This window comes from Diceros bicornis, chromosome 2, assembly GCF_020826845.1.
Source record: "Diceros bicornis minor isolate mBicDic1 chromosome 2, mDicBic1.mat.cur, whole genome shotgun sequence".
NCBI classification, from domain to species: Eukaryota; Metazoa; Chordata; class Mammalia; order Perissodactyla; family Rhinocerotidae; genus Diceros; species Diceros bicornis.
Window position 1 is genome coordinate 31761429 of NC_080741.1, and position 13141 is coordinate 31774569.

At 38.8% G+C, this 13141-nt stretch overlaps 1 protein-coding gene across 7 annotated transcripts in view; it reads right to left on the minus strand.

Annotated features, from left to right (window-relative positions):
* Window positions 1–10678: 10678 nt before the first annotated feature.
* NEK10 (NIMA related kinase 10) overlaps window positions 10679–13141 on the minus strand; it is a 218789-nt gene continuing 216326 nt past the window's right edge. For all 7 annotated transcript variants that reach the window (XM_058553999.1, XM_058553994.1, XM_058553988.1 and 4 more), the window contains one exon: window positions 10679–11230. In XM_058553999.1, coding sequence (XP_058409982.1) covers window positions 11182–11230 — 49 coding nt within the window. In that variant the 3' untranslated portion in view covers window positions 10679–11181. The remainder of the gene's footprint in view (window positions 11231–13141) is intronic.

Below are 13141 nucleotides of genomic sequence, written 5' to 3' on the forward strand. Positions count from 1 at the left end.
TTTCAAAGTTGGCAATTCACCTTTATTGTTTCCAAGGGGAAAAATAAAACTATTATACTATAAATCCTCCTGAGACTATGTTATGGAGTCTACAGGATAAAGTGGAACAACAAATAATGTATCCATGACATTTCATATCCCTTAAAGTATAAAATGGGTATTAAGAAAATGGACAACATAGAAGAAAGTGGAAGAGAAAAGAAGACAAGTTATATCATTAAATAATATTAAGTGTTGACTCTTTAAGCCCTTATGTAGACTGCGATATTTTTCCTGTTAGACAGAGTTGGACAGAATTAGCATATGAACCAACACACTCCAAATTCTAGAATAAGAAAAAAGGGAAATGGGGGCCAGCCCAGTGGTGTAGTGGTTAATTTCATGTGCTCCACTTCAGCAGCCCAGGGTTCACAGATTCGGATCCTGGATGCAGATCTACACACTGCTTATCAAGCCATGCTGTGGTGGCGTCCCACATACAAAATGGAGGAGGATTGGCATGGATGTTAGTGACAATCTTCCTCAAGCAAAAAGAGGAAGATTGGCAAGAGATGTTAGCTCAGGGCCAATCTTCCTCACCAAAAAAAAAAAGAAAAAAAAGGAAAGGAAAAGGGGAAAAAAGAATGAAAGAGTTGAGTAGATATTTGGAAACATAGCCAACATAACGTAGCCCTGGTGGTCTAGTGGTTAAGATTCAGTGCTCTCATCACCACAGCCCAGCTTTGTTTCCCGGTCAGGGAACCACACCACCCGTCTGTCGGTTGTCATACTGTGGCACCTGCCTGTTGCTGTGATGCTGAAACCTATGCCACCAGTATTTTAAATACCAGCAGGGTCACCCATGGGGGACAGGTTTCAGTAGAGCTTCCAGACTAAGACAGACTAGGAAGAAGAACCTGGCCACCCACTTCCGGAAAAATTGGCCATGAAAACCCTGTGAATAGCAGTGGGGCATTGTCTGATACAGTGCCAGAAGGGAGAGGATGGCACAAAGAGACAGGACAGGGTACCACTCTGCTGTCCATAGGGTTGCTATGAGTCAGAATTGACTCGATGGCACTAACAACAACAAAGCCGACACAAACCTTGGTGCTACCTCAATTGACCAATGAAAATGGCAACCAATAGGAAAAGGACTGGGAAGATTCTGTCCACCTTCCTGGAAGAGTGTGTGTGTGTGTGTGTGTGTGTGTGTGTGTGTGTGTGTGTGTGGGTTTCCAGCAGCAATTCTCCTAGATTCCTTGAAGAACGTGGCCAGGATTGAAAGTTTTTCCTCCTCACATATGGTCCATATGGTGCCCCAGGGGCAAGCAGATTCAGAACAACCAGTACTTCCCTACCACTCCCTGCCTTTCCGCACCAGTGATCTTGGAATACTCTTTCCAAGCTGGAGCACCTGTTGTCAAAATACTAATGGTGCTACTGATAAGGCCCAACCAGGCAGGTGATGAAAGGAACAAAATGGGACATAGCAACCTCTGAAGGTTGTCATAAGAAAAAAATTTCCAATGAAAATAGTTCCTAATATGTAACTGACCAGAGATGCTGATGAGCATTGGAAGAGAATTAATAGTCATTTGTTATGTACTTCACGCTGAAAGTTACATGTTTGTCATGAGCATTCATTTTTTGGAAAGGCAGAAGATCTGATTATCTAAAAGGTTCACAGTGAGATTTAAGAAGCATAATTCAAAAGCACTTTTAAAAGAAATTAGCAGACGGCAAGATGCTCATTACTTTGGTTGAGGTTATTTGAAAGAAACAAATACTCTCAGAAAAAAAACTAGTGAAGGACATAGGAGAAAAGCATTCCATCTCTCTTAGAGACCAAGGAGAGTCAGCCAGCCTTTCCTCTACGGCAGACAGCAGGGAGGTTTCTCCAAGGCTGAGGTTATTCTGTTTGTGTTTGGTGAATGGAGGCAAGGGAAGACCGTTTCCTCCCTGCCTGATGATTCGCCCTACTTCCTGTGACTTCCTCTCCTTTTCTTGGAATTCTGACCTCACTTGATCTAATGTACAACAATAAATTGCAGAGAAAGGTAGCAGGCTCCCCAAGGGAGACATTGGAAGGAATGTCTCCAAGCCATTTTAGGAGGCTAGGGAGGTGCTGTAGACCGTTAATCTATCCTTTGTTTATGCTACTGATTTCTGTTATCCCACTGACAGCTGCAAGTAACCGCTCACCTGGGACAGGAAGAAGAGGCAGGGGATGCGGTCCCAACCACCAGATCATTGTGCCTAGTTTCATTCCTGCTTATGGGGATGCTACACCAGGACACACCACAGCGATGTCAATCAATGAATCATTGCCTTGGGCACATGTACCATTAAAAGATGGTTGATCCACATTCCTTGCCATGGAAATTTTAAGCTAATATTAATTTGACCATTTATATTCTGCCTGTGCCTTAAGTGAGCTTCCCCAGAAGCATGTCCTGAGATGTGGGATGGATTCATCAGGAAATGTTGCCAGGAAAACTGGTAGGTGACTGGGGAAGTAAGGTAGGGACAGAAGGAAGCCAGGCTAGGGGACCTTCCCAGGCACAGTCCATGGAGGGTGACTTTGGCTCAGTTCTGTGGGGGAACTGTGAAACAATGAACAGCACACCTCAGAAGTGTTCCAGTCAGGGGCGAGGGTGCTAGAGGATTCACTCCGCTGCACCTCTCTGTCAGTGGTTGAGGGCGGCCTCTGGAGACAGAAATTTCCAGGTGTTACCATTGCCAACAGGTAAAACCGTTTCCAGCAACTGAGGACAATTCCCATCAAAGAGCCACAGATGCAGGCTCTTGGAAGAGAAAGTGCACCAGGAGGTCGCATGCACGGAAACCATCCTAGGGTCTGCGGAAACCCGGTGGAGACAGGCTGACATTGTACTGAGTGCCTTACCTCTGTTGTAGTGTTTAATTCTTGCATCAAGCCCACTCTCAACAATCTTTTAAAGTGGGATCTCTTGTTATCCTCATTATACAGATGTGGAAGCTAAGCCTTAGAAAGGTTAAGTCCTCGGTCTGAGGTCATCCAATCAGAAAATTGTTGAGCTGGCATTCGAATTCAATTCTATGTGAGCCAAGGGCCAAATCCTTCATCGTGTTTATTTCTTGTTTCATGGGCAAATAAATTTAGGGAATCTTAGACTTTAAGTGATTTGTTTCTTGATCCTTGAAAATTCACAATATGTATACCCATATAGACATCATGAAAATTAAAATTATTTTCCTGGGTTATATAAACATTTTTGCACATATCAAAGGTGGTTAAAATGTCTGTGGCAACACTGCATGGCTCAAGGGATAAAACCAGTGCATGCACCAAATTAATTCATGACATTTTAGTCTTTATTGTATGATAGCAAATTAAATCTGCATTATAAGGGCAGCTTCATATAAAGAATAAAATGAATATGAAATTACACGCTCAATCTTGAGAAGGACAGAATCTTTAAATTTGAGAGAAATTTTCCTTTATCCATTGCCTGTGAGGCATTTTTTTAAGGTTGCAATGATGTGTAGCTATATCAAGCTATACTCCATAATTCACTTAATTCCTGTTCTCTGCCATATAAACGTAATTACTGAGAACAATCAATTTGTTCCTATTTGATAAAGGACTAAATTAAGAATAGCAGATTACACTGTACCGAGTTTGAAGAATGTGGGAGATGTTTACTGCGATGCTAATGAAAGCTCCTCTGGCTTCTGGAAGAAGAATAATTTCCATTCCTGCTTCTCAAGCCAATGACTGAGGTTTGTCTATTTGCTGAGTTAGATCTGGTTTCCAAATAGCCTGCTGGAGACATCTAACTGAATCCTGGGATGGGGACTGGAAATGTCTTGGAATTAAGGGCCTGTTGTCTGGGGTAATTTTCATGAGACTACCTCACACAATTCTTCCTTCTCCAGGTATTTTGATATTGTCCTATTTCATATTTCATGGCCCCAATTCTTCAGGTCTACCTATATCTGTGCCTTTTGGTAGTGCACTCTGTGGCAGATATATCCGAAGGAGACCCCAATGACCCATTCCCTTGTATCATCCCCCACCCTGGAGTGTAGGCTGCACTGTGACTTGCTTATAACAACTAGAATATGGTGAAGGTGACGGGATGTCACTCCCTCGGTTTGGTTATGTTATAAAACTCTGTCCTAGTCAACGAGAGAGAGCGAGAGAGATAGTGACTCTCCTGCTGGCCTTGAAGAAGCAAGCTGCCTTGATGTGAACTGTCCATGTACAGGGCCACGTGGCAGGGGACTACAGGTGGCCTCTAGTTGCTGAGGACCTCAGTCCTATGAACACAAGGAACCGAAGTCGGCCAACAATCAAATGAGCTTGGAAGAGGATCCCAAGCCTCAGATGAGACCCCAGCCCCTCACCCATACTTGGATTCCAGCCAATGAGAGGACCCAGTTAAGGCATCTTCAAACTTCTGACCTACAGAAATTGTGAGATAAAAAGAAGTGTTTTGTTTCTAACTGCTAAGTATATAGCAATTTGTTACACAGTAATAAACACCTGATACACCTCCCTCCATGAATGCTGGGTTAGACCGTGTGATCTGCTTTGGCCAATGGGAATGGGGAAAACACAATGGAAGTAGAGGCTTGACAAAGGAATCTTGTGTTTCTACATTCTTCCTTCAACTCTTGCTACCACCACAAAAGCACATGTGCTAGGTTGATGGGGGGATGTGAGATACACACGGAGGAAAGCTGACTTGTCCCCTCTGGGTCCATCCCAGACGAGCCAGATCCCAGGCAACCTGCCAGCTCACCATAGACACATGAGGGAGCCCAGCAGAGATCAGCTGAGCCTGGCTCAGATCAGCAGAACATCACTCAGCTGACCTACAGACCCATGAGAAATGATAAATGCTTGTCATTTTAAGTCACTAAGTCATTTAAGGTGCTGTTATGCCACATTTGTGGCAATAGATAATTGCTATGTGTCCCATTGCTGCAGAACACATTTGAGCTTAAACACATATATGACTGCCTGTTTGGAACTTTTTTTAACATCAAAATACTTAAAAGCATAAAAGGAGAGATTGGGGAACTCGTGAGAGAAAAAAGATGACCATTTGCTATAAACTCTTGACAAAAGAGAAATTCTTTTCCAGTAAGGTTTAAAATACATGTTTAATTTTCTTTAGCATTTTACAGAGCATATTTAAGCGACAGCAAAAATAAAGGCCACTTGAATCTTTTATATAAATCTTTTATAGAGGCATTCCATTTGTGTTCTCTTCCAAGGCCTCCAACTTCCTTATTCCTTTAAAGTCTTGGTGTGCTTATGCAGGAACTGTTTTGGAGGTTTTAGAAGGACAGAATCATGTGCAGAGGAGTCCATCATCTCTCTGTCTTCCATATCACACAGCATCACAGAACTACAGATATTCCCTCTAATAACACAGGGCTCCCTGCAGGAAACCTTGTAACAGTCTGTTCCTCTGGTAGGAATGGGGAGGGGGTATGTGCCAACAGGAGAGAGACCTGGGGATGGGGCTGGATACTCTCTCAGAGGCTAAGGGGGAAAAAGCAAATTGAAAGTACTTTTCCATTCTGTGGACACAAGCCTTTGTCTTGGACCCATGGCTGTCCAGAAAATAGAAGCTCTGGGCAACAGATTAGGGGATGCCCTTCTTTTCAGAGGACAGTTCTGTTTTTTTTTTTTGATCCTCACAAAATCCCCACTGGGAACAATAGAATACAGGAAGCATCATAATTCAGTTTTGATCCACTAAATGTCAGTAAAACAAACTCACTGAAAAGATTTTTAAGTGATTTTTGTTTCCCATTTTGGGAAAGCTAAGTGATGGAATCTTTCCACGGCCTGATTATCAACTAGTTTACTTGCAAACAACTGAAATACTTTGAAATGTTTCTTTTCTAATCGAGCTAAATGTAAACGTATTCAAATCTGCCTGCATTTATCTATTTAAGTTCCACATATATTTCTGTAAAATTTGTATTGTCAGATGAAATGGGCCTGAGGCTACGGATGAAAGATGGGGAAGAAAACATGGTCCCCAAGGCCAGAACCACGTTCAAGTAATGGCAGACAAAACTGCTTCTTTGGAGTCTAATGTCTTTAGAATGCTCCATAGGGACCCTGTCCTAAAGATTTGACCAGCAAGTTACGGGGGAGCCTTAGGAAGCCATCTGCTGCTCCTCTGGGTGGTCAACTTACGGGTGACAGTGCCAAGGTGACAGTCCAGGATAACTGCATGCTGGGGAAAGATCTGACCAGCTGCTTTCAGGAGACCCAGCAGCAGGAATCATTCAAGCTCCTGGCCCCTTGCCAATCACTCACCACCCCGTGACTGGCCTGCTGGGTGATGCCAGGCACTGGGGAACCATTTGCCTTCTACTTGCCCTCCAACTTCTCAAAGCAGTTTTTTATTGGGGATCATCCCCCTTCCTGAAGGATTCATCTTTCATCTCTAACAAGTTGGGATTTCACTTCTGAGTCCTTATGTTTATTCACCTCCCTCAATGCAATGTTGGGTTCATACAAATACTTCATGTGTTCCTTCTTGACATGAGGAATCCCTAAACCAGCTCCATTTCCTTCAAACTTCACTAAAGTATGAGGTAAACGCAGAAAGCATGGAGGGCAAGGAAAGCTAAAATTTAATAGCTATTTATAAGTTTTATATTCTTTTTCAGAATGCTGACTCAAATGGTGCTTGAAATGTAGAGCTAAGTGAAGGGTTCAGAATATTATTTTCTAAGTGACCTTCATAGTCTGACTTAAAGGTGCTAAGGCCTTAAAACGTTGGTTCCTCTTGTTTGTTATTTCCAGTACAAACCTCTCTCTACTTGTTTTACGGGACCAGATGCTCACATGCTTGCAAAAGCTTCAGCTAATTTTTCATTTGTGAACTCACCAGATCAATTCCAAGCACCCATCCAGTTTTGGTGATTACCTGTCAAAATGACAGTGACTTTCTATAAAGAATTCTCTTTGTTCAGAGGAAACAAAGGTAAGCTACTTCCAGATGATAGCCTTTAAGCAGTCGCGTATTTGCTAGAATACACTTCTGCTACCTCTAAATACAGTTCCTGGGTACAGTGCAAAGCTTCATAGTACAAAATGGAAAAAAGGCAGCTTGCCATGGTTAGAGGAATAATATTCAGTTTTCAATAGAGAATAGAGTTCATTTACTTTTAGGATAAAGCAATAAACTGTATTTTTAAAAAATTATATTATTAGTTAATTGCTGCATATATGTAGTAAAAAAGAAAAATCTAGCATACCTCACACACCAAGAATGCTGCTAAAATTTTAGGGTGTGTGATCTTTGCATTTAAAAACAACTATTGCCCATGGACCCAGAGGGAGTGTAAAATTGTAACATCCATCAGTCACCCTGTCAAAATCATAAAATCTTTCCTGTCCCACTTTCAAATCTCAAAACAACATCACAGAAGGAATATAATCAACCACAATAGTCATATTTACAATATGCAATTTAACCGTAATGACACACATAAGAATTTCTTTATCACAAAGTTGCTTCCCTGAGACATTTGTGTCTTCCTATCAATCTGAAAAACAGCATTCAAGGGTAAGTATACTGTTAGCAGCACATTTCAATTGAAAAAATAATCTATCCAAAACTATGTCAATTTCCATCAAAGGATACAATCTGAACGATATCATAAAGGTATATATAAAATACACTTATTATCACATTTAGTTGTCAAACATGAAGAATTTCAAATTTGAACGGAATTTCACCCAAAGAGTCAAAGTCCATATATGCAAGCATTGAGCTTCCCTTGCTTAGGAGCCCTTTATAGCTGCATCTCCAGGGTGATGAGAAGCTGTTACTGCCCTGATTCCTTTGCGTTGCCTTGCCAGTTAATTCCTGTGCTTACAAATACACACCATAAAAAAAAAGGCAAACTATACAAGTAGCTTAAAAAGAAGTTTTTCCTGCCTTCAAATAGAAGCTGAAGTCATTTTTAAAGGAATCCAGCATATTTACTGTGCGCAGTTTCTTACCATTCCAAACAAAAGAGAAAAATAGCAATAAATACATTTTGCAATTCAGCAAATCAAAAAGAGGGATGTGGATTCTATGCATATTAATACTGATAGAATTGACTAAAGAATATTATTGCCTTCACACATCTTAAATATAAGTAGTGATTAACTGATGATACTACTGGAATTGCACATAATCAACCAGTCTTGTATTTGTTTTTGAATATCAAAATTCATAGTATTTAATAAGTCATAAATGGTACCCCTAGGAGGTACCTCTAGGAAGACCTTAACTCCTCCTAAGCAGCTCCATCGTTTGGGTAAAACTTCATAACAGCGTTTCTTCACTAGGTTCTGCTTTAGAATGCCAAAACAGACTGTGCACACTGCACAATGCCACACAAATGTCCATATTAAACTCAAGCAGCATTTCTCTAGAAGGTTTCTGAAATTTATCCATGAGCACTGGGTCTAGTGTCCATGTTACTATTTCCTAAAGATCTCTAAATATCACACATCTGGAAGAAGACAAGGTTAACAACCAGTAAGCACATATGGCGGCTGCAGTCACTTCCCTGAGAATGGAACATTTTGCTTTTAAAAAGCAAATTAGGGTTTCAAGTACACATATCTCCATAGAGCTGGTGGATCAAAACATAATTAACTGAAGTATTGGTGTTTCAAAAGTGATCTGAAAAGACTGATTCATATTCTGTTCCCTACAAATATTCAGTGACTGAGAATTAGATGAATTCACAGGGATTTCATTGCACAACAAATAATTAAAAATTATAAAAAAGAAAGAGAAAAATTCTAAATGCAATCACGAAAAGGTTATGAGGCCTATTAAGTTCAAGTAACAACTTCTTTGCACTAGAAGACAGTTCAGATAGTCAAAATGAAATGATCATTCTTGTTTAACTGTGAGGAGAGGGGCTCCTTGTTTGAAAGTTAGACAGCAAGGGCTTTTGAAAAGTCACCTTCACTGTTGAGATATGATACCATGCACAAAAGGCTCCCTTCCCAGTGCCGAACCTTCTCTTACGGGCTTGGTCTTGCACTGGGAGAATGTTTCAGTGACTGGCAGTTTAAGGAGGGACTCAAACAGAACACATTCGTTATTTTGGCAAAAGAATGCTTCTATCAGGGTAGAATTGATGGGCTTAAAGCTGCTATTGAAAAGGACATTCATTTGCTTATTTTTGTTAATTCTTACTAGCTTCTAGCATAATAAATGCCATTTGTATGGTCTAAGAGAGTTAGTTAAATAGAAGCATTTTACCCCCTTTCTGGTCAATAAGGTCAATTTGTATGCATTTAAAAATACCTGTAAATAAATAATTTCTCTTCTCTTACGAAGCTGTAGAATAGAATATTATTCTATTTTACTATATTTTACCATTTGAGAAAGAACTTTAGTGTTCTAACTTTCATCCTATAGCTTGATTTATTTGTAGATACTGCCTTCTATCACAATTAAAATTTGTGCCCCTCTACGCTTGTGCCTCCTATAACAATGAGGAAATGTGCCCATTCCATACATGAAAAGATATAAAAAACAATAGTACAGGTTCAAATTAAGTTGGAATAGGAATAAAATTTTGCCTGGTTTAAGTCAACAAAATCATTTTGATTTCACATGTAAATTTCACATATGGATGGAATTCGTTTGAAAGCTGAAACTGAAATTTTTCATTATTATATTTGCATCTATTATTTTAAATTACAGTGTATTTGTAACTATTAATTTGGCTTAAAGACAAAGATTCATTGGCGATGTTCAAAAGCATTGGTTAAAGGGAATTTGGATACCATTTAAGTATTAAATATACTAACTGTAAAAATAGTTTGGATTCACATTGAGATTTTTCCATACTATACAAAACGTTATTGTGTTTCAAGCACTGTAAATATATTGAACTAAATTCTCTTCAATCACGCTAAAAATATATCAATGCAAATAAAGATAACAGAATTCAGTGAGAAGTAAATAAAAAGCATTATTTCAGCTTTCTGATTACTAATTATATAGAATCAAAATGTTCTTTAAGTAGTTAGAAGTGCAATCTGATTCGGCAATAAGGGCCTTTCTTGACATTACACCAGTTATTAGAAGGCAGTTGAAGAGATTTTAGCCCAATAAGAATCTAGAAAATTTTCATCATAAATTCTCCCTACATAGGATTGGGACACTGTTTGGCATCTGATTTCTTTTTTAGGGACAGCTCAATGAATAAAGAAGGAACTTGTGCTTTATTATGTAAGTTATTTTCATTTCAAATTCCCAAACAATAAAAGTTTTAAAGCAATGTAGGTAACTTTAGTAAGAAGGAACTTAGAATAAGGAATATTGCATCTTTCTCATAGATTCTATGAACTCTTCAAAGTGCTCTAAAAACACTATAAATTTGATTAGCAGCAAAGCATTAGCCTAGTCAAAACTTCCCCTCTCCCCCCATATACATGTACATATACACACTATACATCAGCATATTCTATTAGTCTAACTTCAATCTGACAATTTGACAGTTATTCCCAAAGGCTGTGCAAGGTTACAAATACTGTCTACACTGTATCCCAGTTCAAGATCACCAGCACCCAAGTGGTTAAGAGAGAACCAACCCTTTCATTAAAACAAACAAAAAAACAAACAAAAAAAATTCAATCACATGTTTTGAATAATTTGTTTTAAGATAAAAAAAGAATAAAGGGATACAGTGAATTGCCCAATATACTATTATTTTGAGTCCTATAATTTTCTTTATGTAAAACTATTTTTTATACATGAAAGGCTAGATGCCTTTAAACATAGTTTCAGCAATCCTAAGTATAAAATATTCCTTTGGAAAACATGACAAGGTTTTTTTTTTTTTTTCTCAACTTGGAGGAAAGTTCTGTGAGGAGTGGGGTTTTTTCCCGCAGGTGAATCGTGCAGCATTTTCTCCCAGGAGCACACTGAGCCCTGCCATCCTGTATATCACGCGTCCTAGGAATGGAGCCTCCAAGCACTTCAGCTGTCATATAGCCTAGCACCGGACTTCCAGAAAGAGGTCCTGCGGGCACTATGGCATCTTGGTCTTTTCTCTTCCACACTCTTTTAGCAGCACCCAATCCTTGGGCATCTTGCAGTAGTGGCTGAAGTCCAGAACTTGAACTTCACGGGGAAAATCAAGTCCATTCAAAATGCAGCATTTTCATCTTTTGGTTGGGTGATTCTTGGTCCCCCATGGATAGGAGTGATACCTAGAAGATTCAGAGTGGAAGAGTTCTCTATAGTCACAAATATTTTAGTTCACACATTCAATTTCAAAAACAGTGGCTCAGGTATATAAGTAAATAAATCACAACGAATACAAAGGTGATTCTAAACATAATAGAATGGGGACATTTTTAGAAAGCTGCCTTTTGCTGAAGTTCAGTGCTAACATTGTCTTTCTCAAACTATGAACTCAGTAGCAACAGATAACCATTTATAGTGGAAAACTAAACACTCATTCAAAGTGGCTTATACATTTAAATGCCTATGTATGTTAAATATCTATTTTACCTGTTCATCAGTTAATTGGGGGAAAGAAAGCAATGCAAGTTGATTCAATGTAGATTTCTTTTTATCTTGTATATTGTCACTTCTCAATACATATTTCATTGTTACAAAATAAAATATTAATGTGTACCCCTGAGTATAGAAGGATGATATGCTTGTCATCCATTCAGTCACAGAATTCAAACAGTTTTACTCTCACAAACAATTATAAAATTAGAGCATGCTAGGCTGTATTCTTCTGGTAAGGGAGCTGAACATGTCTATGTGTAAAATATAATTAATCATACAACCCTGCAAATCACCAAGACTAGAGCTTGCTTTGGGCTGGCTGAGTTTGTTTTGACCTTGTTTCATTTTCTTTACACTGCTTCCTTTGTCTCCACTCAGTCCTACCTCCCCTTCCCCGAAGCCCAGAAGTGAGGAATCCCCCATTTTGGTTAGGGTTCCTTGATACTATTTCTGTTTCTGTAATCATTTTCTTTCACTAATGCAGCATTTTGTGCCTGAGACATTCTTCCTACTAACTGCCCAAACAGTCCCCTCATTATTTAAACAGTTCTAGAAATCTTCCCCAAAGATAGTTAGTAGCTCGATAATGGCTTTATCCCAAGACTTTCAGTTTGAAAATGGCATCTCTCTATCCCTAACTAAATATAAACTTTATGATCTAAGCTGAAAATGTGCCATATCTTGGCTTAATGCTTCAGTTGCTGTCTGGATGCTTTGCAGATGTGTATGTAAATCTGAACTGACTTAAGTTGTAAACTTAAGTAATACAGGAATTATGTATATAATTCTCTCTGCATGGTAATTAATCAAGATCATTTAATAACATTTTGCAATGATGACAATTAAGATGATGATGATGACAATGAGAACAATAGCAGATCTGGGTAGATACTGGTGGAGGGGTTAAAAAATGTTTCCATTTCTAACCATATTGCTGGGGCAGCTTTTCTCAACTTGTGCTCCAAGTAAAAGATGAGGAATCACTGGGGTAAACAAGGTCAACAGATTCCTTTCCTACAGTACATCTCAGAGTCTTTTATATGGCAATGTGTGTCAACATTCTCCAAAAATAGAAAATTGTACCTTCAGAGTTGCCCAAATATATTTGGTCATAAAACTTTATTTTTCAAGGAACATCTATTAACATCTTTGGTAATTCTATGGAACCTATTTGGGAAAATACACTACTGATTTTAAACACCTCAACATATCCTGTGATATTTAGCATCCTCTATCCCTTGACTATGGAAAAATCATGACTGTCACAGCTGATCTGATTCATATTTGGAATTATGTGTATTTCTTGCTTATGAAGTATTAGGTGCTTTTAAGTAGAACCTGACTTATTTCTTGAGAATTAATTGGGAAAATCAGTAAACAAGTAATGGCTTTAATCACAAGCAAGGGTTATTTTTACTAGTAAACTCTGAAGAATGTTTCTCCCAAGATACATCCTATAATTATTAGTAGAAGCTGAAAAGGGAATACCATGGCTACATGGATTTTTAAATGGGTGATTCATTTTATTTTGGAGCATTTAAAGAAAATTTTATACCATATCCAACATATTTTGCTGGAACTTGAATTATGAATATAACTGT